The sequence below is a fragment of the Rhinopithecus roxellana genome, chromosome 10 (assembly GCF_007565055.1).
Source record: "Rhinopithecus roxellana isolate Shanxi Qingling chromosome 10, ASM756505v1, whole genome shotgun sequence".
Taxonomy (NCBI): Eukaryota; Metazoa; Chordata; class Mammalia; order Primates; family Cercopithecidae; genus Rhinopithecus; species Rhinopithecus roxellana.
The window spans coordinates 48,350,436-48,378,012 of NC_044558.1; the positions used below are offsets into that span (position 1 = coordinate 48,350,436).

General features: G+C 34.3%; 1 protein-coding gene across 7 annotated transcripts in view; it reads right to left on the reverse strand.

The window, feature by feature from the left end:
- Nucleotides 1–435: 435 nt before the first annotated feature.
- The window catches only part of USP15 (ubiquitin specific peptidase 15), a 148,288-nt gene continuing 121,146 nt past the window's right edge, over nt 436–27,577 (reverse strand). For 5 of the 7 annotated variants that reach the window (XM_010381127.2, XM_030939739.1, XM_010381129.2 and 2 more), the window contains 14 exons: nt 25,776–25,949; nt 23,452–23,610; nt 23,147–23,371; nt 17,941–18,024; nt 17,756–17,850; nt 17,466–17,657; nt 16,516–16,631; nt 16,067–16,339; nt 15,606–15,676; nt 14,795–14,910; nt 13,988–14,137; nt 10,803–10,906; nt 5,614–5,702; nt 436–2,377 (listed from right to left, as the gene is read on the reverse strand). In XM_010381127.2, the coding sequence (XP_010379429.1) occupies nt 2,195–2,377; nt 5,614–5,702; nt 10,803–10,906; nt 13,988–14,137; nt 14,795–14,910; nt 15,606–15,676; nt 16,067–16,339; nt 16,516–16,631; nt 17,466–17,657; nt 17,756–17,850; nt 17,941–18,024; nt 23,147–23,371; nt 23,452–23,610; nt 25,776–25,949 (2,031 nt within the window). In that variant the 3' untranslated portion in view covers nt 436–2,194. Of the gene's footprint in view, nt 2,378–5,613; nt 5,703–10,802; nt 10,907–13,987; nt 14,138–14,794; nt 14,911–15,605; nt 15,677–16,066; nt 16,340–16,515; nt 16,632–17,465; nt 17,658–17,755; nt 17,851–17,940; nt 18,025–23,146; nt 23,372–23,451; nt 23,611–25,775; nt 25,950–26,221; nt 26,307–27,577 lie in introns of all 7 variants that reach the window. The other 2 variants (XM_030939742.1, XM_010381128.2) reach the window with 2 other exon arrangements.

The following is a 27,577-nucleotide window of genomic DNA, read 5'->3' on the forward strand; positions in this document are numbered from 1 at the left end:
TTTAGTGGGAATAGAAGTTAATGACAGGCATTAAAAAGAAAGTGGTCTCTGAAGAATTAGGATGGAGACCACAATCTAGGTTTAAAAGATTTAGCTTTGACTTTTCTTTAAATCTTCAGAAAAATGGAAATATAGTCCATTAGTTGGTAGATAGCAGAAAGAATGTAAGCGCTGTGAAGGTAAGGATATGTGTTTACTGCTGTATCTCCAGACTCTAGAACAGTGATTGGTACACAAACATATGCTTAATGAATAAATTAAAGTTGAAAAATATCAACTTTAAAACATGTCCTTAATAGTAGGATTCATTTTGCTCTGACATAATTTCCTTTCTAGTATTAACTATTTATAACTAAAAAGTCTAGCATATAGTAATCTAACCATAAAGTAGGGGATTTTTATTAAAAGATTAAGAGTAAGAAATAAAAGACTAAATAAGGCCTTGAATAGCTTTATTGAAATCTGTATAAATAAACATGCACATTTCAAATGTAAACTCAAGTGAACTCAAGTGCAGACAAAATTTTAACCTCTGTCATGCAGGAGGTTAGTTTACATTAAAAAAGAAAAAAAGAAAAAAAACCCAAAAAACAAAAAACCCAAAGCAGCTTTTAAAATACCAGGATGATAAACCAGCTTTAATATCAAGATATAAAGCAAAGCCATGATCAACATACCTCGTTTATCCTGGTCAAATGCATTTTTTTTTAAAACTTTTAAATGCTAACATAAATAAATAATTTACCAAAATGTGCACTCACAGAGTGAACTTTTATTTACAATACACAATTTATAATCTATTGTATTTGATTAGTTCAAGTGAAGAACATTATACTTTTTGCTTTAATAACAGTGGGACACAAAGCAATTTCTCAGGTAGTCGGTATGTGAAATGTGCCCCAGCATTTAGGTTTTCTATTAAAGGCAGTATTGTATGCCAATTTACAATACATTCTTTCAACTAGATCAAAGGGAAAAAGCAGCAAATAAAAATGTTTCAAATGTTCACACATATTTTTGGCATCCTGGATCCTTGAATGTGGTGAACTAAAATCAAATTCAAGGTGTTTATGCTGTATATACTGTACAGGTTCTGACTCTGGAACATGCAAATGCCATTTCTCTTATAACAAGTTACCTTCTGAGAAAAGCTGTAAGGCTATGGTGAATTCCATCAGGAACACACAAAGAAAGTTAACAGACCTACCTTTATAGCCAATTGTCCATTAATGATTTAAAGGCCAGTATATGAAAAAAATTTCTCATTTAAGCTTGATGCAATTATTACTATGGATACAGAATACTATTAAGTCTGTCCTTATATTACAATAATTGGGAGAGCTAAAGTTGCCAAATTACCACAAAATGGGGTAGAGAAAAACAGACAGCAAAAATTTTAATTTTGGACCAACACCCAATTAAAGATATGCATTTTAAAGCAAAAAATGTTTCTGAATGTCTGAAGAATAGATCCCAATAGCAATAAATAATACTTACATGTAACTGAAAAATGACTTTAGATGGAGTATGAAATCTAGAACCTGTTTCCACAGTGGCAGTAAAATGAATATAATATTCTGGATTTTTAATGGTACTACAAAAGGAAATAGCTTTTCCAAGGTTGTTTCTCGTATCATGATTTGGTTTTTTAATAGGTCCACATTGATTACCGGGATAAATTTGAAACTGTGGTTTTTGAAGAATGCTGCCGCAGTATTTATGCCACATTGATACTGCAGCTAAATATCATAGTAGTATGTATGGCAGCCTAATGCACATGAACTAGATTATCCAAAAACTAAGTTCAGCCATAGTTTTCTTGCAGTATTATTAGAGCAAAATAAAGGACCAACATCCACAAATTTAACATTTGTCATCAACTCACATCCAAAAAATTAAAGGAAACATAATTAATCAAAACAGCAGCAAACTTAAAAGGGATTTATTTGTGATTTCCTATATATATTTAGCTTGTAAATACAAGACTGTAAATGTATTAAGAGACAATTTCTGTTAAAGTTTTCATTGTGTTTCACTTCAAGTACTGCACAAGTTAAAATCTGATAAAGGATTTACATTCGGTTATCTGAAACTCCCCATCTCAGACTTTTGTTTTAATGTGGTGGATAACTTCATCATTTCCATAGATACCACCAGCAGGAAAGTCTCTCTTTTATGGCTTCTAGGACTTTCATTAGTTAGTGTGCATACAGTTTTCATTTTCTATATCATTGTCATTATCATTGCTATCTTCATCACTTTCTAATGGGATGCCAGTGGCAGCTGAAGCACCTTTAGTTTCTCGGTCAAGAGGAAAAAAGCCAGTTCCACTGAAAGTGTCTTGTCTCTGGTAGAAGAGTACATATGCTGCTTTGGACTGTCAAAACAAAGGATGTTAAAATGGTTATGATTCTCAAATATCACATTAAATACATTATGAATTTTTAGCTGGTCACCAATTTTGGTGAGGGCATAAATCAAATAGAAAAACCATGCATGGTCAAATGGAAGTTACTAAAATTCATTAAATAGAAGACAATTTCTAATAAAGGAAGAATGGTCATTAGAATTACAAATTTTTATGTGCTTCTAAATTATTTGGACCAAGAAATAAATGCAACTGTATCACAGATTAACCTAGTTACTCTAATGTAAAATAGAATTCTATGGTTTCTTTCCTGTCATGTCTTACGGAAAAGGTAAATTCCTTCCTTCTAATACTAGTCACTTCATCCCATGTTTGCTGTAGAGTCCACCTTTTCCTACCATCTTAAAGATACTGTTCCATCAATGATCACTTTGTATCTTTAATGAGTCCTTATCCACTGGACTTTTCTCTTTGGCATTAACAAATACCTAAGGTTTTTCCTATGTGTAAGTCCCTCTCCATTCTACCTCCCCTTCTAGCTGCCATATACCTCTCTCTTCCTCTTCCTCACAGTCAGGGTGATAAACAGAATAGTCAATACTCATCATTCACTCTCATGCACACTTCTCAACTCAAAGTAATCTAGCTTTTCCCCAAACCATCCTAGTAAAATGGCTTTCAGTAGGGTCAATAACCTAATAAACAACTGAAATGGGTACCCTTTTCAGTTCTTTTGGTCAATCTCTCACTATTTAACTTAATTTAATGCTTCACTATTTCTTTTTCTATCAACAAAACAATTTTTTTTTTTTTTTGAGACGGAGTCTTGCTCTGCCGCCCAGGCTGGAGTGCAGTGGCCGGCTCTCAGCTCACTGCAAGCTCCGCCTCCCGGGTTCACGCCATTCTCCTGTCTCAGCCTCCCGAGTAGCTGGGACTACAGGCGCCCGCCTCGTCGCCCGGCTAGTTTTTTGTATTTTTTAGTAGAGACGGGGTTTCACCGTATTAGCCAGGATGGTCTCGATCTCCTGACCTCGTGATCCGCCCGTCTCGGCCTCCCAAAGTGCTGGGATTACAGGCTTGAGCCACCGCGCCCGGCCAACAAAACAATTTTTTGCTTCTGTGACAACACTACTCAGATCTCCTACTATCTCTTTGGCTTCTTCTCAGACTCTTCTGTGGACTCATTAAATCCTGACCTTTAAACACACTATGTTCTGTCCTCACCCCACCACTGTCTCAACCTGTATCCTCTCACATTTAAACCTATGGCTTCAACTGCTGCCTGAGGCTGACAACTCAAATGTATAACCTAAATCAGTTCTCACCCCTCAACTCCAGTCTTATTAGTCCAACAACGTAATGGAAATTTCCACACAGTTATCATACAAGCATCTCAAACTTCTACAGCAACTATTCTTTCTATATTCCCAATCTTGGCGAATGGTGAAGTAAAAGTCATCTTAAACTTCTCCTTCTCTGGATCTCTACATCTACTATCTTTATTATATCTTTTATCAAGTTATATTAATTCTATCCACTAAATATCTCATAAATCCATTCTTCCCTTGTTTATATTGTTCTAACTACTATTTTAATTGCTTAAATTATATGACAGTCTCCTGTATGGCTTTTCTGTTTCTTTACTCAGTGTCTCCAATCTATCTTCTATGATGTTCTCAGAGAAATGTGAAGAAACAAACTCAACAATGTTATTCTCTTGCTTCACAATCTAATGGCTTCTCATAGTCTGTAAGAAAATGTCTAAACAACTAGAATGCCACTTTTCTTGATCTAAGCGCTAAATTTATCTCCAGCCTAATTTCTTCCCCATGTCCCTTTAAGAGCTTTTCCTTTCAGTCACATCCAATTATGTGCTGTTCCCTTAAAATGTCATGCTTTGTCATGCCTCCTTGTTTTTGTAGATACAGTTTTCTTTGCTTAGAACACCTTTTGTTTAATTTACTCTTATTTTTACTAGCAGACTCAGGTCAGACATCATCTTTACCACATGAACTTCCCTGTACTGGTATTGTCCCCTCAAACCCTAAATCTGAGTTGAGACAGAAGTTCCCTTTCTAAGTGGCCATAGTAAGGTATTTAATAGTACTTATTATGCTGTAATTGTTAATTTATTTCTCTGTCTTCTTTAGTTTATAAATCAGAGATAGCTACCTTTTAAGCTCTGGACTGAGTGACAACTGTCTTTTCAACTCTGTTTAGAATGGAGTCTTTTGTGTATCTCTCTCTCTCTATCGTATTCAATTTGTTGACTAAATGAAGAATCATCATTGTTAAAATGCATGGCAAGATCAAATTCGTAAACTATATATAAACAAGATAATTGTTTATTTGAAGCCAAGATTAGGGCAGTGTTGTTAACAAGACTGATGAGGAGGTGGGCAATTTGAGAATGTCTGGGCTGGGAGATTAAGGAGGAGAACAGAATTGAATTTCTTTTGCAGAAAAAAAGAAATTAGGAGTTTAAGTATAAACAAAAAATGTGGTTAATTAAAACATAATTTAAAAAATATTTATAGTATTCAAGTCTCTCTGTCATAGATACAGGGAGATAAATGACAGCATATATACATATATATGTATGCATCTGTGTGTACACAAACCCATACTGAGAGAGTCAGCAGTGGATGATAAACTGATGCAAGTGTGAACAGATGGAACTTCCTCATTTTTTTACTATTCAGAAAATATCAAAGTAGTAAGTACACAAGTATTAATCCTTTATAAATCTGTAATCTGTTTTATCTAATTATGTCATTTTGAGTTTAAATACTTAATTTTCATAAGGCAGGATAAGGCTTTAAAGATCACAGATACGGTAAGGTACTTCAAGGATTTTTTTTCTCTTGTTTAAACATTCTGGCTTTAAGTAGTCAATGTCTAGAAAGTTAAGAGCTGAATCTACTTTCCAAATTAGAATCTACTTTTCTAATTAATAAAAATAATTAACTTTCCAAACTTAATTATTTTTATTAGAAACTCCATGCTGAAAACTACCAAAAATTTTTTCACCTTGCAATTTATGCTTTTGTTAGTGGGAAAATTTAGAAGACAAATTTCCATTTAGGGGACAATTTGACGTTTCTTTAAATAAGAGTCAGTCTCTTTTAGCTACTCAAGCTACTAGAATATAAATTACAGTATTCCATGAGCCCCTTTTATTAATTTATATTCCCTCCTTAAGACAGTGAATCTCATAGTTTTCAGGAAATATAAGACAAACTTACCACAATTTGGTCTTCAGATGCAGTGGAGACACTACTGTCATCAAAATAGTACCATTTTCCATCATCTTTATTTTTTGCAAAAGCAGTATCTAATGAAAAAAATATAATCACTGTGACAAAAATGATCTTGGTTTTCTGGGGAGCTCCTCAAAACTCTATAATCATCTACATATGGAATATCTACTAAAACTGCCTGATAATCATCTATGAGGCTTATTTATTACACATTCAATTGATTCAAATGATTTCTATTTCCACAATTAGATACCTAAAACAATTTTCATATAAGTTGAAACATTCTTTTTTCATCTCAGGAAAAAACATTATTTTTAAATTCACAGAATAACACTAATGATAATAAATGGTAATTAACATTCATGCAGTGCTTACTGTGTACCAGGCATAGTGTTACGCACTTTACATGTATTGTCTCATAAAGAAGGTATTATCATTATAATTCTCCCCAACTTAGAGATAGGAAATTAAGACATCAAAAGAAGGATAATTTACTCAAGGTAGTATACTGTTACCTAGCAGTTAGGATTTAAACCTAGATCTGTTTCTGACTTTATAGTTTGACATTTCAACTATTATTAAATTTTCTGTAACAATTTCTTTTTTGATACCTCTACTCATTATGCTATAGTGTTTTTTTTTTTTTTTTTTAAACACCAGAATCTCTTTTAGTCTTTAACAAAAGTATAGTCGGTCCTGTGCATACGTGGGTTCTGCATCCCTGAACCCAACCAACCACAGATCAAAAATATTTGAGAAAAAAAAAAATTCCACAAAGTCCTGAAGAGTAAAACTTGAATTTGCCATGTGCTGAGTACTATGCTGCATTCATGTGAATGAAGTGACGTGCAGGCATTGTATTAGGTATTATAAATAATCTACACATACAAGTATATGAGAGGATGTGGGTAGGTTATATGTAAATACTATAATATTTTATATAAGGAACTTGAACATCTGTGGTATCCACTGACACAAAGGGTTGACTCTACACAGCAAGAAAAAGGCAAAAAGTGATTCATTAATCCACATAATTTTTAAAGATCTGCTTTATCTTTAAGTTAAAAAAATGCCCCTTTTCCCATCCCATGCCTTGTATAAACTACTCAATAACTGAAGAAATAAAGTTGCACAATGTTTCCAAAATAATTATATGTGGTCATTGCTTCTAAAAAGTAACACTTTGTAGGGTATGTCTTCTAAATAATTCTTCCCATCCTAAAGTAAATATTATCATTCTTCAGAAATTGAGGTATTATCCTTAATATGGCTGAAATCAAAGGGCAATATTCTCTTTCTATTAAGTTACCTGTTTAGATGATGTTCAGAGGGAATGACAATACTTTGAAAGTAAGGTAAGCATTATCTTTGGTGAACCTCCACTGGTGGCCAGAAGATAATTCAAAAGACAAGCCGATCAACCAACCAGCCAACCAACCAACCAACCAATCACAATAAAATAATGGTTTAAACTCTAAGTTGTTTGGTTAACGATTTTACTGAGTACCTATTAGGTGGAAGAAATGTTTCATATTCTACCTGGTGTTGGTTCCCTCTCTTCAAAATCAACCATGGAGAGAAAGCGTAGAAGCAGAGGTAAGTTAGAGTCAAAGGAACTAACAACAACAACAAAAAATTGAGAACCCCGTTCTCAGTATACTGAACTCAATAATATTTCTGTGCGCGTTCAAGATGGCTGCAGAATGCGACAGAATGGATGGAGGCAGAAATGAGAAAACAATCTAAAAGAAAGCTTTTAAATTTCCTTTTTTTTTTGAGACGGAGTCTCGCTCTGTTGCCCAGGCTGGAGTGCAGTGGCTGGATCTCAGCTCACTGCAAGCTCCGCCTCCCGGGTTCACGCCATTCTCCTGCCTCAGCCTCCCGAGTAGCTGGGACTACAGGTGCCCGTCACCACGCCCGGCTAGTTTTTTTTTTTTGTATTTTTAGTAGAGACGGGGTTTCACCGTGTTAGCCAGGATGGTCTCGATCTCCTGACCTCGTGATCCGCCCATCTCGGCCTCCCAAAGTGCTGGGATTACAGACTTGAGCCACTGCGCCCGGCCGAAAGCTTTTAAATTTCATGCTTCAATTTTTGTCACAGAAATCAGCAGCAATACTTAGGCTAACTGAATCAGAGTCTTATTGCTGTTTAAAAGTCCTGTTGGGCTAACAAAATATTTGACAACTAATATGACTGTACCCCATGCAGTCTAGTTAAAAATCAGCCTTGGTGAAGAGTGGAAGGAAACAGCAGTGGGCTGAACAGCTTCCTTTGAGCACACTTTTCCCTGTTTTCTCTCCTTCCAGCTACAAAGGACCTCTGCTAAGCTGTTGCTGTGCATGCTGTATTGTTTCTTGACCTGTATCCTTTCTTAAATCTAAGTAAACCTGGTGCTGGGTGAAGCCTTTTGTGTGCTGTGAGTTTGTTGATCTCAACCCAAGACCAGCGCAGAGCAGATGTTGCACTTAGATCTGCGTGATCTGTAAGAGACACACTCAACACAAAGGCACAGAGTTTGTAAATTAAACGATATCAAGAAGAAAGCTAGAGTAACACTTGTAATACCTGAGAAAAAGAAAAAAGGGGCAAAGAATGTCAAATCCCGGTGTTAAAAACAACAACATAGAAAGAAGAGCTACCCATTATGAACATAAGTAATACTATGCAAAATATTAACAACTAATAAAACTGTTGGGAGAAGGTCAATCAACACTTTAGTAGGAGTCCTGACAAATTCCTCTCAGGAATAAAATGAACATAAAAAATAACCAGGGATAGTAATGGTTTGAATACAGTTGATAAGCTTAAACTATCAGAGATATGAAGAACTCTATATCTAAATGGGGAATGTATATTATTTTTCAAGCACACAAACATTTAAGGAACAGACCATGTACTAAGACATGTTGGAACTTTCAGACTCCTAAAGATTAATGTAGACAATGCTCTCAACTGCTATGTAATAAAAGAATGAAGTGACAAACTCTGTATATTTGAAAACTAAGCATTGTGCTAATTAGGAAATCATAAAGGAAATTAAAACATACATACAATTGAAAGATAATGAAAATCTGAAGTACAGCTAAAGCAGTACTTAGCAGAAATTTATAGCCTTTTAATTAGCCTTCAATATAGGAGAAACAATGAAAAGCAAAAAGCTAAGCATTCAATTCAAGAAGTTGCAAGAAGAGTAACATAGAAACCCAAAGTAACAAGAGGAACCATACAATGAAAGGAAGGGAAGAAATCAATTAGATAGAATAAATACATACAAAGCCAGGTGTCGTGGTGTGCACCTGTAGTCCCAGCTACTCAGAAGGCTGAGGTAGGAGGATCTCTTGAGCCCAGGAGTTCAAGACCAGCCTGGGCACCACGGTGAAACCCCACTGCTACTAAAAATACAAAAAAATTAGCTGGGTGTGGTGGCATGTGCCTGTAGTCCCAGCTACTTGGGAGGCAAAGGTGGTAGGATCACTTGAACCCAGCAGGCAGAGGTTGCAGTGAGCCAAGATCGTGCAACTGCACTCCAGCCTGGTGACAGAGAGAGACCTGGTCTAAAAAAAAATGTATAGCTAAAATAAAATATAATAATAATAAAAAGTATAAATACATACAATAACAAAAATAAAAATTTAATAAGATGAAAAGCAAATTCTTTGAAACGACTAATAAGATAGAAATCTCGGAAGACCGATACTTCTTTTTTCTCTTTTTTGAGACAGAGTCTTGCTCTGTTGACAGGTCAGAGTGCAATGGTGTGATCTCAGCTTACTGCAACCTCCGGCTCCCTGGTTCAAGCGATTCTCCTACCTCAGCCTCCTGAGTAGCTAGGATTACAGGCACGCACCACCACACCCAGCTAATTTTTGTATTTTCAGTAGAGACGGGGTTTCACCATGTTGGCCAGGATGGTCTTGATCTCCTGACCTCGTGATTCACCCACCTCCACTTCCCAAAGTGCTGGGATCCCAGGCATGAGCCACTGTGCCTGGCCAAGAAGAATTGATTAAAAAAAAAAAAAAAAAAAAAAAGAAAAATAATGAAAATAGGATAAAAACAGTGTGATATAAGCATTACAAACGGCAATTCTTAAATAAAATGAAAAACCTAAATGAAAGGGATACATTTTTAGATACAGAGAGAACATCAAAATATACACAAAAGGAAAAAGAAAACTGAATAGACCAATAGGCATGACATAAATAAAAACAATATGGCTGTAAAGCCTAAATGGCTTTACAGGTTAATTCTACTAGACTTTGATGAACAGTTAATTCCTATATTGTACTAGATGTTCCAAAAACCAGAAAAAGGATAAAGCATCCCAGCTTGTTTTATGACTCTAAATTTTATTCCAAACTAAGATAATGAAAATATAAAACACTTATAAAACCATTTCACTTACGAATGAAATTGTAACAACCCTAAATAAGTCTGACTAAATCCAACTGTGTGTCAAAAAATATATAATGATAAGTAGGATATATCCAAGGAATGTAAATATCATTCAACAGAAAAATCAACTGCTTGCAGAGTGTTGAGTGTTAGAGCCATCCTGGGGGGCAATCTGGTAACATTTACTCACTTAAACTCAGCAATTTCACTTTTGGGTATGCAGCCTAAATAAATTCTTATATAGGATACCATAAACAATGGTTTATCAGTCTTACAGTGGTAGAAAGTGAAAGGCAATTTAGATGTCCATCATGAGGTAAGTGGAGAGATAAAATATGGTAGATGTAAATCATAAGCAGTGAGAAACAACTAACTAAATGGACACAAAGTAACACAGGTAAGTCTTAATAAGTGTCGAGATCTAGTGAGATCTATAGCACAGTACCAATTAAATGAATAAATATTAATGATTTATAAGAGTATCTGCATCAAACATGTTAGAAAGCAAAGGGGAAGGAGAATGTGGAGGGAAATGCACTCTAAATGGGACAACATTCCCTCCTGGGCCTTGAACTGAGGAGTATGATGAACTCAATTCTCTATACCCTATGTGAAAAAAAAATGTTCAAAAGCTGACTTATTCATTAATCAATACTGAACTACTATATGCAAGACACATCTGATATTTTATCCTTAAGAAGTAATAAATATCTTAAAGAAAAAAGTCTGGAGTTCTTCAAACACCACGATTGGGTAAAAAGGCAAACTGTCAACTTACAGTGTCCTCCTCCCATCCCTCCATAGTGGTTGGAAACAGCAATCAAATTATAGCGGCAAGGACCTGCATTTGGATTAATTAAGAATTCCGACATATCCAAGTCACTGTTTAAAAAAGAAACCAAGTTAATTTTTATGTTGTCCCTAAATGCAATGAATTCTATTCCCTTCTGCCATTGTTGTTTGACATATATATATTATACATATCTTTCTCACTAAAGAAATTATCATGAGTCAAATAACTTACAAAACAAATCATACATGTACCTCTGAGATATTAATGTTTTGGCAAACATTTGTTTATAGGTTGAAAATTTTAAAATGCTTCATTGAGGATATTGAAGAGATATCTGCACTCTCATGTTTGTTGCAGCAATGTTTACAACAGCTAAGATTTAGAAACAATCAAATCTTGTTGATTTGATGAAACTATGTGTTGCAATGTTGATGGAATTAAGTGTCTATCAACAGATAAATGGCTAAAGAAAATTTGGTACATATACACAATGAGGTACTATTCAGCTATAAAAAAGAATGAGATTCTGCCATTTCCAACAACATGGATGGAACTGGAGATTATGTTAAATGAAATAAGCCAGGCACAGAAAGACAACATCCCATGTTCTCATTTGTGGGATCTAAAAATCGAAACAATTGAACTCATGGACAGTGAGAGTAGAAGGATGGTTACTAGAGGATGGCAAGGGTGGTGGGAAGGTAGGGGAGAGGTGGGGTGGGGATGGTTAATGAATTAAAAAAAAAATGAATGAATAAAACATACTATTTGATCACACAACAGGGTGACTATAGTCAATAATAACTTAATTATACATTTTAAAATAACTAAGCGTGTGATTGGATTGTAACACAAAGGATAAATGCTTGAGGATGGACACCCCATTCTCCATAATGTGACTATTTCACACTCCATCAAAACATCTCATGTACCCCACAAATATATACACCTACTATGTACCCATAAAAATTAAAAAATAAAAAATAAAAATGTTGAATGTTGTCATTTAGATTAATGTTTTTATGCTAACACATTTAACTCTCAGTATACCAGGAAAAACAGTCATCACTATTGACCATCTGGGTCCAGTAGATCTTCATTTTAAAGTCAATTTTAGAAAGTACTTTATGGGCAGGGTTAGAGATTAAAAAAAAAAGAGGAAGTGACTTATATGAAGAAAAATACAGGAATAGTGAAAACAACTTTCTTAGAAGTTTTAAAAAATATTAATATACCAAACCCTAATTTTATTCTACATTTGCTATCTTTGATGACCTATATACCTGAAATGGGCAACATCCCTTGAATGTAACTGACCAATCATAAATCTATCATTCAAGAACCTGGAAAATGACTATCTTGTAAATAGCTTATTATTATTTCTGGTTGTTGTTCTTGTATCTGCATCATTAAAAAACAATAATGATTCTAAATTTTAAATACATCTCTAATAGATTCTAGTTTGTCATTACTTCTGATTCTTTATTTTTTTTTTTGAGACGGAGTCTCGCTCTGTCACCAGGTAGGCTGGAGTGCAGTGGCGCGATCTCAGCTCACTGCAATCTCCACCTCCCGGGTTCAAGCAATTTTCCTACCTCAGCCTCCCGAGTAGCTGGGACTACAGGCACATGCCACCACGCCCAGCTAATTTTTTTTATTTTGGTAGAGATGGGGTTTCACCATGTTGGCTAGGATGGTTTTGATCTCCTGACCTTGTGATCTGCCCACCTTGGCCTCCCATAGTGCTGGGATTACAGGCGTGAGCCACTGTGCCCAGCCCTGATTCTTTTTCTTACACTTACATTGCCAAATGCTATATTCTTGAAAACTTATAGCTCACTATTTTGTTAAAGAGAAAATGATCTTTTTTTCACTCAATAATTACAAACAATTTAAAATTTTAAATTTATAACCACCAATAAGAATGAGTAATCCAATGAATATTTTATGTAATCTATTTCCTTCTAGTTACCTTTGTAGATACACCTGCCTTTAGCAATTGTCCACTTACTAACTGTATCAAGTACATTTTGGTGCACAAATATCACAGAATATGACATAATACCACTGAAAGTTTTTTTTGCAAAATGGGATAGTACCATGTTCTTGTACAAAATATTGTGTGATGAAGTCCTTCCTATTGAATGACTAAGTGATTGGGAATACAATGTTTCCTTTTTGTCATTCTGAATCCTCAACTGTTCAGTAAAAGCAGGGGAAGAAAAAAAGAGAGATAAAGCATGAAGATGTATACAGACTTCTTTGTACCTCTTTACAGACAAGATCAGGGTGCGTTCAAGGTGGTATGGCCATAGATGTATCTTTTTACAAATATGATGTCATATAATGGCAATAGGAAAACTGAAGGATGCTGCAATAGGGATGATTTATTTCACTGCGGTGTTATCCTTCTAAGCAACTCCATTATTCTGTTTTATTTTAGTCTTTTTGAAAACAGCATATTTAGGGCCGGGTGTGGTGGCTCATGCCTGTAATCCCAGCACTTTGGGAGGCCAAGTTGGGAGGATCACTTGAGGTCAGGAGTTCGAGACCAGCCTGGTCAATATGGTGAAACTTTGTCTGTACTAAAAATACAAAAATTAGCCGGGCATCGTGGCAGGTGGCTGTAATCCCAACTACTTGGGAGGTTGAGGCAGGAGAATCACTTGAATCCAGGAGGTGGAGGTTGCAGTGAGCCGAGATTGTGCCATTGCACTCCAGCCTGGGCAACAGAGTGAGACTCTGTCTCAAAAAACAAACAAACAAACAAACAAACAAAAAACCACCAAGAAAACTGCAACATATTTAGGAGTAAGTGATGAGTAATGATGAAATAATTCCTAGGATAAACAAAATTACTAAGTACCATAAAGTATCTTAGATTTATAAATGAGACCAATTAACCCATAGGTAATATAACACAGAAGGAGTTTTATTGTTTTTAGTTTTTAAAAGTATATTTTCTCTTTGGTCTTTGGAAAATCTCTAAGAAAAAATAAAAATTTTGAAACACTGATCCTTATAAATTGTTAGAACTACTCAAAAACAAACTTGAAAGCTGAAATTGGGTCCAATGGCACCTGATATTTACTAAAGGATAATAACAAAAAGCATCAAGTAAGTTTGAAAGAAGAGTTGCTCAATACTTATAAAATACAATTAAAGCTTACTTGATAGGAAAATCAACTAAGGTATCCAACTTGTCTCTCATGTATCGACTGTAAGAAAATCGCTTGAGATGTACTACAAGTACTGGAGGCAAGGACCATAAATCCAATTTCTTTGTGGCTTGCTGATGTTCTTTACAATTTGGACAATACCTAAGAATAAAGAGAAGTATTTAAAGCTTGATAGAGGTACAAAAACCCCCATTAATGAAAATAACAGACAAAAACTGTTTGGAAAGTTCTACATTTATTCAGTGGGCAATTATTGTATGCCTAATGTGTACCAGGTTGAAAGCAACTCTTGTTATTTTTATTTTGAACACATTTTCCAAAAAGGTTAAACCATTATAAATTAATATACAAACAAATATTTAAAGACATAATGAGGGCTAGATTATTTCTCTTTTAGAATGCAAAAAAGACATCTGTGCTGGAAGATAGGTATTAGAAAATCTCAAAACTGGGCTCTAATGGAATAACACTACAAAATATATCACTACACTTTTCCTAAAAAGCTTCTCTCAAAATGATTACATAGCTAAACTTTCTTGGAAAACAAGTAACTAAAATGAATTATTAATAGTATAACGGCTATTAGGAAAAACACAGTAATAAAATTAAGGCAACACTGTAATAGTATTTTTTAAGACATTCCCATCCCTCTTAAAAGGCTACCACTTGTATAAAGAATCCTTTACTATTTAAAACATCAAAGAGAATTTAGTAATTACTTTTTCAAGTTGATGTGACACGTATCTCAGAATAAACCCTTAAAGAAAACAAAAACAATTATTTAATTTTATCTCTTACCAGGGATCTTCAGCACCTAGCTTTTCTTTTGTTGTAAAAAGTTCAATGCAATCTTTTAATTTCACAAAGGGTTTTTTAGGAGGTTTATACTCCACACTTTCATGTTTTTCAAAGTCCTAAAGAGAAGTATTTCTTGAGTTAAGAGAACAAATGAAACAAAACTCATTTTAGTGGTACCATCTTACTATGAATAATAATGAAAACTCCTAAACTTTCTCAAAAGAATCATAAAGCTTATTTCAGTTGAGATTTATATCATACTTTTTTTTTTTTTGAAGCAGAGTCTCGCTCTGTCGCCTGGACTGGAGTGCAGTGGCCAGATCTCAGCTCACTGCAAGCTCCGCCTCCCGGGTTTACGCCATTCTCCTGCCTCAGCCTCCCGAGTAGCTGGGACTACAGGCGCCCGCCACCTCGCCTGGCTAGTTTTTGTATTTTTAGTAGAGACGGGGTTTCACCGTGTTAGCCAGGATGGTCTCGATCTCCTGACCTCGTGATCTGCCCGTCTCGGCCTCCCAAAGTGCTGGGATTACAGACTTGAGCCACCGCGCCCGGCCGAGATTTATATCATACTTCTAAATAATTCCTGTACACTCCTATATGGAAGAGCAACACATGTTCAAAATGAACTCTGAACCTTTGAAAAAAAAAGGTATTTTTGCAAAGACTTTCTTTTCTAGTTCATGACCAATTTTTTACTGGCAAAATGAACATTTGGTGGAAGCAAAGAATGTAACACAACAGTATGATTATCTCTGGTAATCACATAAAGTAAATCAAGGAAAGGTAAATGAGTGAGTGAGTGATGACTTACCTCAGCAGCATTTTCATCAAAATATCTTTTTTTCAAATCAGGATCCCAATCCAAAGCAAGAAAAGATCTTTCTAAGGTGGAAAACATATTTTTTCTTTAAAATTTAATATGTCTTAGTAAAAAGTGTATTTTAATGTTACGATATACACCAGAATAAATAAACAGCAATCTTTTCTACTTGTACTGGTGATTAGGGCAAATAGCAGTTTCCAAGCCATTGAAATAATTTAAGAGTTTAAAAAAAGATAGAAAACTTAAGCATGATTTCAATCTCCATTTATGAAACACAGACACACATTTTAGTCTACTAAGATATTAAGTCCTTTCATATAAAATTTGAGATAGAAAAGTAAATGGTGTATTTCTTGACAGGGCTGAATTTCATGGTTTTCACCTAAAAAAAACAAAAAAAAACATGCTCTGCCTGTTTAATGTTCAAGCCATTTTTCACAAATACTTACCATCTAGCCTAAGCTGCCTGTCATCAAATCTTATATGCCTGGTATCATCTTTGATGTAGTTGATATCAGTATTGCCTAAGTTGTTGAACTGGAATGTAAACAATCGTTTTTTGTGTCCCGTGAGTTGACCTTTGCAAGTGTCCTCAGTACATAATCCATTTTCAGAATCATTATCTCCTCCAACTGAATCTTCAGACTGACTGTTTTCATTCTCTGAGGGAAGTTCTTGATCCTGGCTGGATTCATCATCTGGCTCATCTGTTTCCATTTCACCTAATTTTAGATATTAGAGAACTTTAAATAAACCCAATGTTATATTTTTAAATTATTAATATTATTAGTTGTAGGTTTGCAGGTATTTTTTAGCTCTTTAATTCCCATTTTCTTAACTTTCTCTCTGAAGCAATTATTTAAGTGAAACATTTTACAATTTAACAGAAAAGTCTTACTTGGTGAGCCTTCTTCATGTATGCCATTTGGGCCATTCCCATTAATATTTTGGTCCTTACAGCAGTGTAGGGATCCTTCAGTTTCTTCAGTTTCAGTAGATATTTTGACATATCGGCTTAAATAAAATCAGAAATCAAACAAGTTCAGTACTACAAAGATAAAAACTTTAAAAAAGTTTTCATTCTATCAGTAAAACAAAACTTTTTAATGCAGTAACAGTGGTCACTTAGCAGATTCAAGGTTAAAATCAAACTTATAGTACCATACATATAACTGACTAGTAATTTGTTTTGCTCCTCTTTATAAAAATAATTAATATGTTACCTTTTAGGTTAAATATTAAATATTTGTTGCAAATAATTTCTCAACTTATCTTCATTTAGATGGTATATATTGTTGCTAAAAACACTTATTTTTGTATAATGTGATTTTTTATATATGGGTTATGAAACTATAATAATTAGATATGCAAGAAAGAATACTAAATACATCAGCTTTCAAAGATAAAAGGGATCAAATGACATTCTTGATAACTTTATAATGCAAATAAAGGGATTTAGGAAGGTAAAAAATAGGCTGCCTTACAATACTATTAATCATGAACTGGTAATGTATATAAAGAAATGAAGCATTTGACATTTGTTATGATTTCACAGAACAAACATGTAACACATAATTATTATAACATAAATTCCTATTTCCTTCCAACTGTAAACTTTTGGCCTAAAACTGCTACAGACTTCATGCTTCCTGGGTTTGAAATTACCTCCATAACGTGTTTTACGTGAATAGAAAGTGGATTAGGACTATAATCTGACTATAAACAAAATGAGACAATACAGACTTGTATAATTCTATTCTGATAGTATCTTGTGTGTTTATTTTTATTAGCTATTTTATATTTTATTCCCATATTTATTTTGTCAATGTAGAATTGTTTGGCACTTACCACATTCTCAAGAGCAGGAGATTATAAAGTTTGTCTTCAGTATTGTTTCGTGGTACAGCCATAAGAAAAGGCTGACCAAAAAGTGAAGAACCAGTATGGTGGGTATAACTTGAGTGTCTGAATTTTTCTCTTAGGCAAACAGGAATAATCACATGCTCTGTATCTTCTGTCCTATTGATGTTAATTTCAAACCTACAAGGACAAAACTGACCATAAACTCTCAAAATTTTATGTTACTTCTTTTGATTTTTTTTTCAAGTAATATTTTGTACAATGAGTTTTATACTTACACATAAATATCATCCCGTTCCATAATACTACTAAGGTTTTCATCCATAGCGAATATTCTGTGAAATCTATGATTGTATATATCAGTAACTATCATCTAAAAGGAAACAAATTTCTATTAAGCTGGTTTTACAACACTAAGAAACTAAATACCAACTTATATACTTCAACCCCAGAAACATCTTACCTTATCTGCAGGTATTCCTGACAAAGCAGACAATGCTGTACAAAGATCTAATATGTTTCCAATTTTGGGGACAACCACTTTGTACTAAAAAACAAAAAAGAATTGTAATAAATTTGTTACTTTGGAAAAAAAAATTCAGTAAATGAGAGTGACCTCATGGTTGCTACCTCACATTCATTTGGCATTTGGCTCAGTGTTTGTTTCTGATCTTGCCACTATCCTGGGTCCTGGGTGACAATGTCCACATGGATAATTTGTCCTAGTCTTATCATTCCTTGGCTCCTCAATTCAAAGACACTTGCATTAATCAACCTTAGTCAACTTATTAGATCCTGTCATCACTTGAAACTGCTCCCACTTTTGCTATGTTTTTTTGTTTGTTTTTTTAGAGACAGGCTCTCACTCTGTTGCCCAGGCTGGAGTACAGGGGCATGATCTTGGTTCACTGCAGCCTCAACCTTCCAGGCTCAAGCCATCTTCCCAATTCAGCCTCCCGCGTAGCTAGGACTATAGGCGTGTGCCACCATGAGTGGCTAATTTTTATTTTTTAGAGACGAGGTCTCATTACGTTGCCTAGAATGGTCTCAAAATCCTGGATTCAAGTAATCCTTCTGCCTCAGTCTCCCAAAATGCTGGGATTATAGGAGTGAGCCACTGCACCCAACCCCACTTTTACTATCTTAAACTAACAGGTTACTGTCTAACCGCTACTTCTTACTTCTCCTGTAAATTCATTCTTTTCTCTTCTTGGCTTGCACAGAGATTTCTATTCCTTTTAACTCTGTTTTCTCCCAGTTTACCAGCTCCCTACTGCCTTCTTGCCCTTCCACCCAGGCCGTACATGCTTTATCGCGAACCTTTAATGTCTTTGTTACTCAATTCTATTCATTCCACTCTTGCTAAACTTTCTCAGAGCTGTTCATATGTGCTGGAGAAAATTTCCCAATTTTAGAGGTTGGTGTGCTACAAATTCACAGTGCCCAATCTCAACCAATTCTTTGACAGTACCCAGAAATAATTCTGCATATCACACATCTGCTTATTCTCTCATTTATGTCAATAACTATTTATAATCTTCATCGGGCTGGGTGCAGTGGCTCACGCCTGTAATCCCAACACTTTGGGAGGCCAAGGTGGGTGAATCGCTTAAGCCCAAGAAGTTCGAGACTAGCCTGGACAACATGGCAAAACCCCATTGCTACAAAAATACAAAAAATTAGCTGGGCATGGAGGCGCACACCTGTAGTCCCAGCTACTTGGGAGTCTGAGGTGGGAGAATCCCTTGAGCCCAGGAGGCGGAGGTTGCAGTGAGCTGAGAGCTGAGATCACACTGTACTGCACTCCAACTTAGGTGACAGAGCAAGACCCCGCCTCAAAAACAAACAAACAAAAAACCAAAAAAACTTCACCATTCTTTAGGCTTCCTATTTCACTACTGTTCCCTTAATACCAGCAGAATACCTATTTTACCTCAAAAACAGAAGCTACTGGGTGGGAAAATCTCCAACTTCCTGTTCTCCTACTAACTTCTTTGAATCCATATAGGTACTTTTCTGTCTCTTGCAACACATGGGAAGAGAGGTGTCTCTTTTCTTATTCAAGGCTAACCTTAGCATCTATGCTCTAAATCCCATGCTCTTCTGCTTTCTCTGGGACCTAAACCCAGCAATTATTCTTTCTTCCATTTTATCTTGACTCTTGCATAAGCACTGGAATATATAGTCTCTCAAAAAACAAGCGTCCTTCATTGCTTTCCCTCTAATTATCTCCCCTTCTCTTCTATTTTATAAATAACTTTATTAATGGTATCTATATTATCATAATTTCCTTATCACATTTACTTCTCAACCCTCTTGCTGGCTTGTCTTCACCTCTTTATTTTACTTGTTTCCAAGGTTGCCAATACTGTTGTACAACTTATCAGTCTTTATTTTATTGACCTCTTTGCAATATGACTGCTGACCACTTTCTCCTTAAAAAATTCCCTTTCCTTATAACACGACTACTTCTTAATTCTTTTCTATTGCTGTGATCATATTCTCCTTTTTAAGTTCTCCTACAGTGTTCTTTAGAGTTTTCTTGTTAGCAGTCTTCTCAATTTTATATGCTCTCCTTGGACGAGGTGACAGTATCTCCTGATTTGCTTTGGCCAGTCCTGGATTAGCCTGATATCCTAGTATAATTATTAATGACAGTCCCTTCTATTTTCAAAAGAGTTCTTTTTTAGATGATAAATCACAGGGTCACCTTAGCCTTAAGTAATCTCATCCTTCTAAAACACTGACTATCATTTTCACAGAGCTCATTGCCCAATTTATATCTAAAGCAGTCTCTCTCCTTTGGTCTAGATACACAAATTCAATGCCTACTGGATATCTCTACCTAAGTGTTCTCAGGTATCTATAAGTCGGCATGTCCAATGCTACACACAGGATTGGGTCATGTTAGGCCACCATGCTCAATATGAAAATCGATTCCTTCTTCAACTTGTTCTTCCTATATATTCCACTAAAACAGCACTGCTGTCTCCTCTTTTCCTGTCAAGTAAACTTGGCATCATCTTTGAATATACTCATACATTTTCACTTCCCACATTCAACTGGTTCTTCAAACTGCCATCCTGACACTCATTTTCTGAGTTGAAGCATTTGTCATTTGTCTGTCATCTGATCACTAAAAGCTTCTTATCTGGTCTTAGTGCTAAGACTAACTAATCTCTGTGCTAGCCAGAATCATCTTTCTCAAACACAATTCTAGCCATATAATATCTATACTTAATAGTCTTTAATGGCTTCCCTAGTTTTTAGGATGAAGTTCAAACTTCTTATACCGGCATCAAAGTTCTTTGTGATCTAGCTCCTGTTTGCCATACTTGTAGACTACAGAAGGGGGCCATGTTCTCTTTTGGCATAAGTTCTTTGTACATGCCATTATCTTGGCCTATAATGCTTTTATTTCTAGTTTTCACCTGCTTATAACCTAATTGTCCTTCAGAATTTATCACAGGCCTCATAACTAGTTTGGGTAGGTTACTCTTTCTGTGTTTTCTTGCAGCACCCCGTCAGAGCAATTTTCACACTGTATGACAAGCTTCTTGAAGAACAAGGACTAGAAACACCATTATATTTCTAGCACCTTGCACAGCATGAGAGCCCAAGACATAATACACATTCAATATTTTTCCTAATAAGCTTCCATGACCTAAATCAACTTCAGTGATGGGAAAACTCAACAAATAGGCAAACTCAGCTAATTTCACTTTCCTCACGAACTGGTTAAAGCATAGTGATCATTTTGTATTTGAGTTGTTACTGCCTCTAAATGAAAAAAGAAAGAAAAAAAAAACACAAAACACAAAAACAACCAAATTTCTCTGTGCTAACCATGGCTCTAACTTCCACAAATTTATATCATTGGTCACCAAATGAGAAACGTGGTAAGTCAATGAAATTCACATTGCTGGAAAAATAATTTAGGGCCCAATTTATGGAAGAGTAATTATCATATACCTTATGGACTAATGTGTAAATTAATGCAATTTGCCACTATTATGATATAGATTACCTTATATTATTGGCATGGGAGAATATTATCTCTAACAAATGTGCTGTAGAGAAATAAAATATCTACATTTATTTTTTGTTGCAGTAAATTTATACTCATTATTCTATGCTCTCTTGCTCCATTACAATCATTGGTGTATATTTGCAAAGTTACAAACTAGAGAGGTAAGGATGTGGTTTGGCACTGTTATAGTTTCTCACCATTGAAAAGAATGTTAACAATCTTGTACTTAAAAAAGAGTGAATAAGTAAATACCTAAAGGACATAACTTTAACAATGTGAACACATATTCCCCAGGCCAAAAGTAAAAGCAGGTCTTTATTGGCTCTGGTCACAGATAAGGGATAGTACTTAGCACTCCCCAGTGAAATACCGATGAGGGCATTGTGTTCAATGAGTTCATAAAGAAAACATAAAGCAGCAGAAAAACAAATAGCTTAAATTTGCATAACTGAGTACATACCTAGTATCTACTAGACTTTAATTACTTTGAATAAAAGGACTGTGTTTTTACGAACACTACATACACTCTGCCTTTGTTGACAGTAAACCCAAATACATCCCTGAATGGTAAGATCATAATTTTGTTTAAAGTATAGCTTTCATATAGACATCATAACTATTACAGACTAACAAACTGAGCTATTTGGCTAAAAATTTACAGAAAACAATCTTCTAAAGCAGGAATTGTATCTGTTTTGTTTAGTGAAACAGCTTTATACTTAGTAGGTGCACAGTTAAGTATCTTGATGAATAAAATTTTTGAATACTTCTTGTGCATTAATATCTACAAGCCACAAAAGTTGGAAATACAAAGGTTTACAAGGTCCCTGTCTTCAAAGAACTTGCAGTCTAAGGAGAAAATATAAAAGTAAGCCAAAAGTTATAATAAAATTAGTTAAGCGTTAGAATTTAGGGAAAGAGAGGTAGAAAAAGAAGAAGTTACTTTCACTGGGATGGGTCGTGTCAGAAGAGGATTATATAATAAATAAGGGAGAAAAGACAGTGCTTTACCCCAAAAATATAAATAATGCAATTATAAAACTAGGTAACGGAATCAGGCAATTTGACAGTAAGACTTACCACAGGACTTCTGCACAGAATAAGCAATATGTGATACTTCAAAGTATTAGAAATTAGAGAACATTACTGAACGAAATCTTTTCAGTCTAACTAAACTTCTACTTTAAGTTCCTAAAATGCCTAAAAATTACAGGTATTTAAATACACTATTATCACATTATGAATTAAAATGTACAGTATTAGCTTTACTTCCAATAGCCACTAGTAAAAAAAATTAAAATTAACACAAAAGAAACTTGAAGTTTAAAAAATATAAAAAATGTTAATCTTCATAAGCTAATATTCACCCCAATATTATAAAAACAAACTTCTCATTTTTCTTTCATGAGAAAAAGCCTTTTTTATATGACACAAGTTGCTCTTTCAAGATTGTAAAAAGTTACACTAATTTCCAAAGTATTCAGCTTATAAAATCTCTTATACAAATAAACATTATTGATTGGGCTTGATAATTCAACACTTAATTTTTATAATAAGGACTCAACACTAATTTTTTAATAAAAATAACAAATACAAAAAAAAAAAAAAAAAAAAAAAACCAAAAAACCCCATGATTTACCTGCATAGGTTTGGTAAGCGGATCCATTCTAACTAAGTAAACTTCCAAAGTGCGTTCTTTTTTCATGGGCAATGGAAGTGTCAAGTAACAAAAAGGATCAAATGTTACTGAAATCTTAGCACACTCAGGACAAACTAAAGTTGATTTGAAAAGGCCATGAAATATATCTACTATGATAGAATCATTTCGTTTTAAATGGTTTTCCCAGGCTTCTTCGGCAACTACCTACAAGGATAACAGACACAAATTAGAAAGAGGTTATCACAAAATTGTAACAATGGTGACAATAAGATCATGAAATTTACCTTATCTGGCCTTCCATCTGCATCTTTTAATTGTATATATGGTTTTTTCCTAATTCTATTCAAATCCTCATGTAATCCATCTAATAGGAAAGCTAATAGTTCTTGACAGTCTTGCTGCTGATATCCAGAGAACTGAGGTGCAAAACGTCCTACCTGTGTCTGTAAGAAATGCAGAACCATAAAATCAGTTCTAGGAACAGGATTGATTTTTAAAAATATGTACAATAGATTCTCATTATTCATGGATCCCACATTTGTGAATCTGCCTGCTTGCTAAAATTTATTTGTAACCCCAAAATCAATTCATAGCCATTTGGCAAAAAATTTGAGTCACCTGGTATGCATGTTACCAGCTGGGGTTGAACAAGGTGATGCTTTGGCTTGTTGTTTCAGTTCTGAATCTATATAAACAAGTGTCCTTTGTAGTTTATTTAGTGTTATGTTTTTTCACATTTTTGTTCTTTTTGTTGTTAATTTCAGTATTTAAAATGGCCACTAAACGAAGTACTAACATGCTAGGCTAGTGTTCCTAAATGCAAGAAAGCTGTGATGTGCTTTATGGAGAAAAAGTATGTGTTACATATGCTTCATTAAGACATGAGTTATAGTGCTGTTTGCTATGAGTTCAGTGTTAAGGACTCAACAATATATATTAAACAAGTTGTTTTTAAACAGAAACACATGCAAAACAAAGTTATACATTATCTGGTTGACAAAAATGTTGTGAACAAAGGCTTGGAGGAATCGAACCCTATATTTTTCCTAGGAGTAATGGTTCAGTACTTGTTATTTCAGTGTTTGTGGCAGCTTCACGGAACATAACTCCTATGAATAATAAAAATTGTATACATGAACAACAGGAATATATATGAATTATATTTTGTTTTGCATTCCTAGTAAGCACTCAACAAAGCTTATCTGGGACAAAATAGATCAACACATGTAATCCTTATATATAAAAATGTATTTATCTTTGTTTGGTCATAGATTTCATTGTCATTAATTGTTGTTTCACTATTTGTCAAAGGATTTTCCAGATGTTCTTAATTCTTAGCTTTAGGTATTCCTATTGCCTCCTCCTATAAATGTCTGGTAGGCAGACAGTAAGAGGCAGGTTCTCATCCTTGCTGTATTACCACATAAAGATAATTATGTATCTGAAAGCATTTTTAAGATAACTACTCTAGGCTCTCACTTAGTTTTTATGTGCAAAAGGAGGATGAGTCTTATAGAGATAACAGAAACATTAATGTTCATATTCAATTTTCCAAATCTTTGCATCACTAAGTATTTTCTTTTTTGGATGAGACTGAAAATAAATCTAATAGTATGAATCATCATGTGACAGAAAAAAGTCACATAAATCAAGAACCTATTTACACATAATTTTAAGACAGAAAATCTACCAAAACAAAACCAATTAGAAAGATGGGTAAGAGCTGAGAGACAGTTTGTCTGGACTAGTACATCCAAAGTTTAGAATGTTAAGGAAGACAAATATAGAGGTATTTTGATTTGCTGGTTGTTTTTTATTTTCTAAGAACTAGTATATAGCTAATAAAAAATGTTGTCTAGTAGATGTCCTATATCAATGCCATTTAAATTACTTGTATAAATAACAACTTAAAATTGCTTATTCTCTTTACAAGTTTAAAATTTCTCAAAGTTTCACCTATAAAGTAGGAATTTTTTAACAACATAAAGCTAAATTTCACCCATAAAGCTTAATTTCAGCTCAGTTCTTATTTGAACAATAAATTCCTTGATAAGTAACAAGTCACACATGTGAATAACCTTAAAAGTTTAAGAACCATATTGAAAGTACAGTTAATTTTTAGTGCTTGGTTTGCAGACAATTTTCATTTTGATAATTTTTCAAATTCATGACTCTCAAAGTAAAATGGGTTCTTAAGAGTTCAGTAACATGCCCAAATTTAGTCTTTTACATTTGTATAGAATATTCACGTAGGTTTTCCAGAGATGTACTATATTCCAAAACAACTATACAAATGCTCATTGCTGTCTCTATAGTCATTCTTCTACCACACCAGTGTTTTTCAACATTTTTTCATTCTCCCCATCCCAGATTTAGACGTAAAACAAAAACAAAAAAACAAAAACAAAAACGAAACGGATAAAACTCTTCCATATCCCTCCCACCTAAATTTTATACCACAGATATATTGTATATCTATTTATGTACTGTGTTCCTTTGGAGGGCCACAAACCATTGTAATAGCTACTATTTTTCACTCCCCCTACCCCAAGAACCAACCTTTGTACCCTTGTAGGTGCCCTTGCTAAAATGCATTTATCACACTAACCTTAAAGGCTCTTGGGGTGACGTAGCTAAACTTTCCAGACCACATTTGCTTGATCAGTTCGGCATAAGATTTAGCTATTTCACCTCTCATTCCTAAGGGATTGTCAAAATTCAGTTCTTCTTGATACTTATCATTGAGGAAATACTCAGTAAGTGGAGGTGTGTTGCTCAAACACTGCAAAAAACAAAACATATTTTCAAGTAAAAGTAACCATACTTCATTTTTCTTAAAACACATTAAAATGAAGAGAGAAACAAATTGATTTGCTATAACACATAGAGAACATTTAAATGATGGTTCCTTGCACTAATAACTGGTCAAATAAACACTCAAATGATGTACTCAACTATTCATTTCCCAAATTTCAAAATAATTACTTATAATAAATAAAAATGCTAATATCTGCTGCTGTAAAGTCTGTATCAATTTTAACCACAGCAAACTACCTGGTAACTGGGAGAGAAGCTCAGTTTTCTTTCCTTCTTTTACTTGATTGGTAGAAATTATGGATTGTCTACTCATCCCAGGCACCTGCAAATTAGCCTGAGTAGGTAAAAACTGAGATAGAGTGCAAGCAAGAAATTAACTTAATAGAGGTATTTACTGCTTCCATTGTCAATTATTTTTCATGAAAGTGCAGCCTTTAAACCTTCCATTTGGTCAACCATTTTTAGAAGAGACAGTACAGATTACTTGGGCCTGAGAAAACGAACTTTAGTATGTGAACTCTGGTAAGTGTGTTCTCACTTCCAGCTCTTCTTTAATGTCATAAACGATGCAATTTTCCTTTATGGCAAAATAAAAACTATAAACAAGTTAATTGTCTAACTCTTTCCAATTCTGAATTAAATAATTTCATATTTAATATAAAACAGATGGCAGAAGTACAATTTTTCCACAACATTTTATCTCAAGTTGGAATAATTTTAAGGTGACGATCCATATGATTTGACCTCAATACAAACCCAGTATTATCAACTAAATGTCTATGATATGCAATGACTAACACAGACATATGGTCACGTAAGTAAATTTTTTTTTGCTGTAGGAAGATATTTGTGTTGGAATTAAGTGGCAAGGTGCTGCAAGGAAGCTAGTTGCTTGCATAGAAAATAGTAGAAACTCACTTTTATGAGAGCCTGGGTTCAATTAATGCAAATCAAAGTTTTTTGAAGCTTGCTTATAGTCATTTGTATTAAGTTAGATAGGTTTGGTAGCTGTGAAAGGTTCAGTCTGTTGAATTCATACAGATAACTTATATGCCATAAACTATGACTATATACTATGCATTGTTTAGCTAAAATTTCAAAATATGCAGTCAACGTTTACTTAGTTTTTAAAAATCGTTATGGTACTCAATTTTGTGGTTTCAATTATAAATCAACATGTTTACTGAAGTAGCCAATAATATCTATTTAGAAACTTTCTATATAATAAAAATAATAATGTTTATTATAAATTGCTAGCCTGGCCCCTACCTCAAGGCAAAAGGGAGAACCGGTTATAATATCATGGAATTTACGATTATATTATTCTTAGGCAATGAAAATAATAAAAACAGCTAAAACGTTTGGAGTGAGCTATATAGGCCTTTAGAGTCATATACATATTTTCAGCAGAACTTTTTAATATATGTGAGCAAGAGAAAGAGAGGTATGCTACAGTGTAGGAGGCAATTAAGAGAAAGGATGCTTCCCTAACTTTCTACCTCTTAAGATCTCAACCTATCTCATAATCTTATACTCCTTTTGAGTTTCAGTTTCTTTTCTTCTTTTGTAATATATGTCCTTTTAATTATAAAC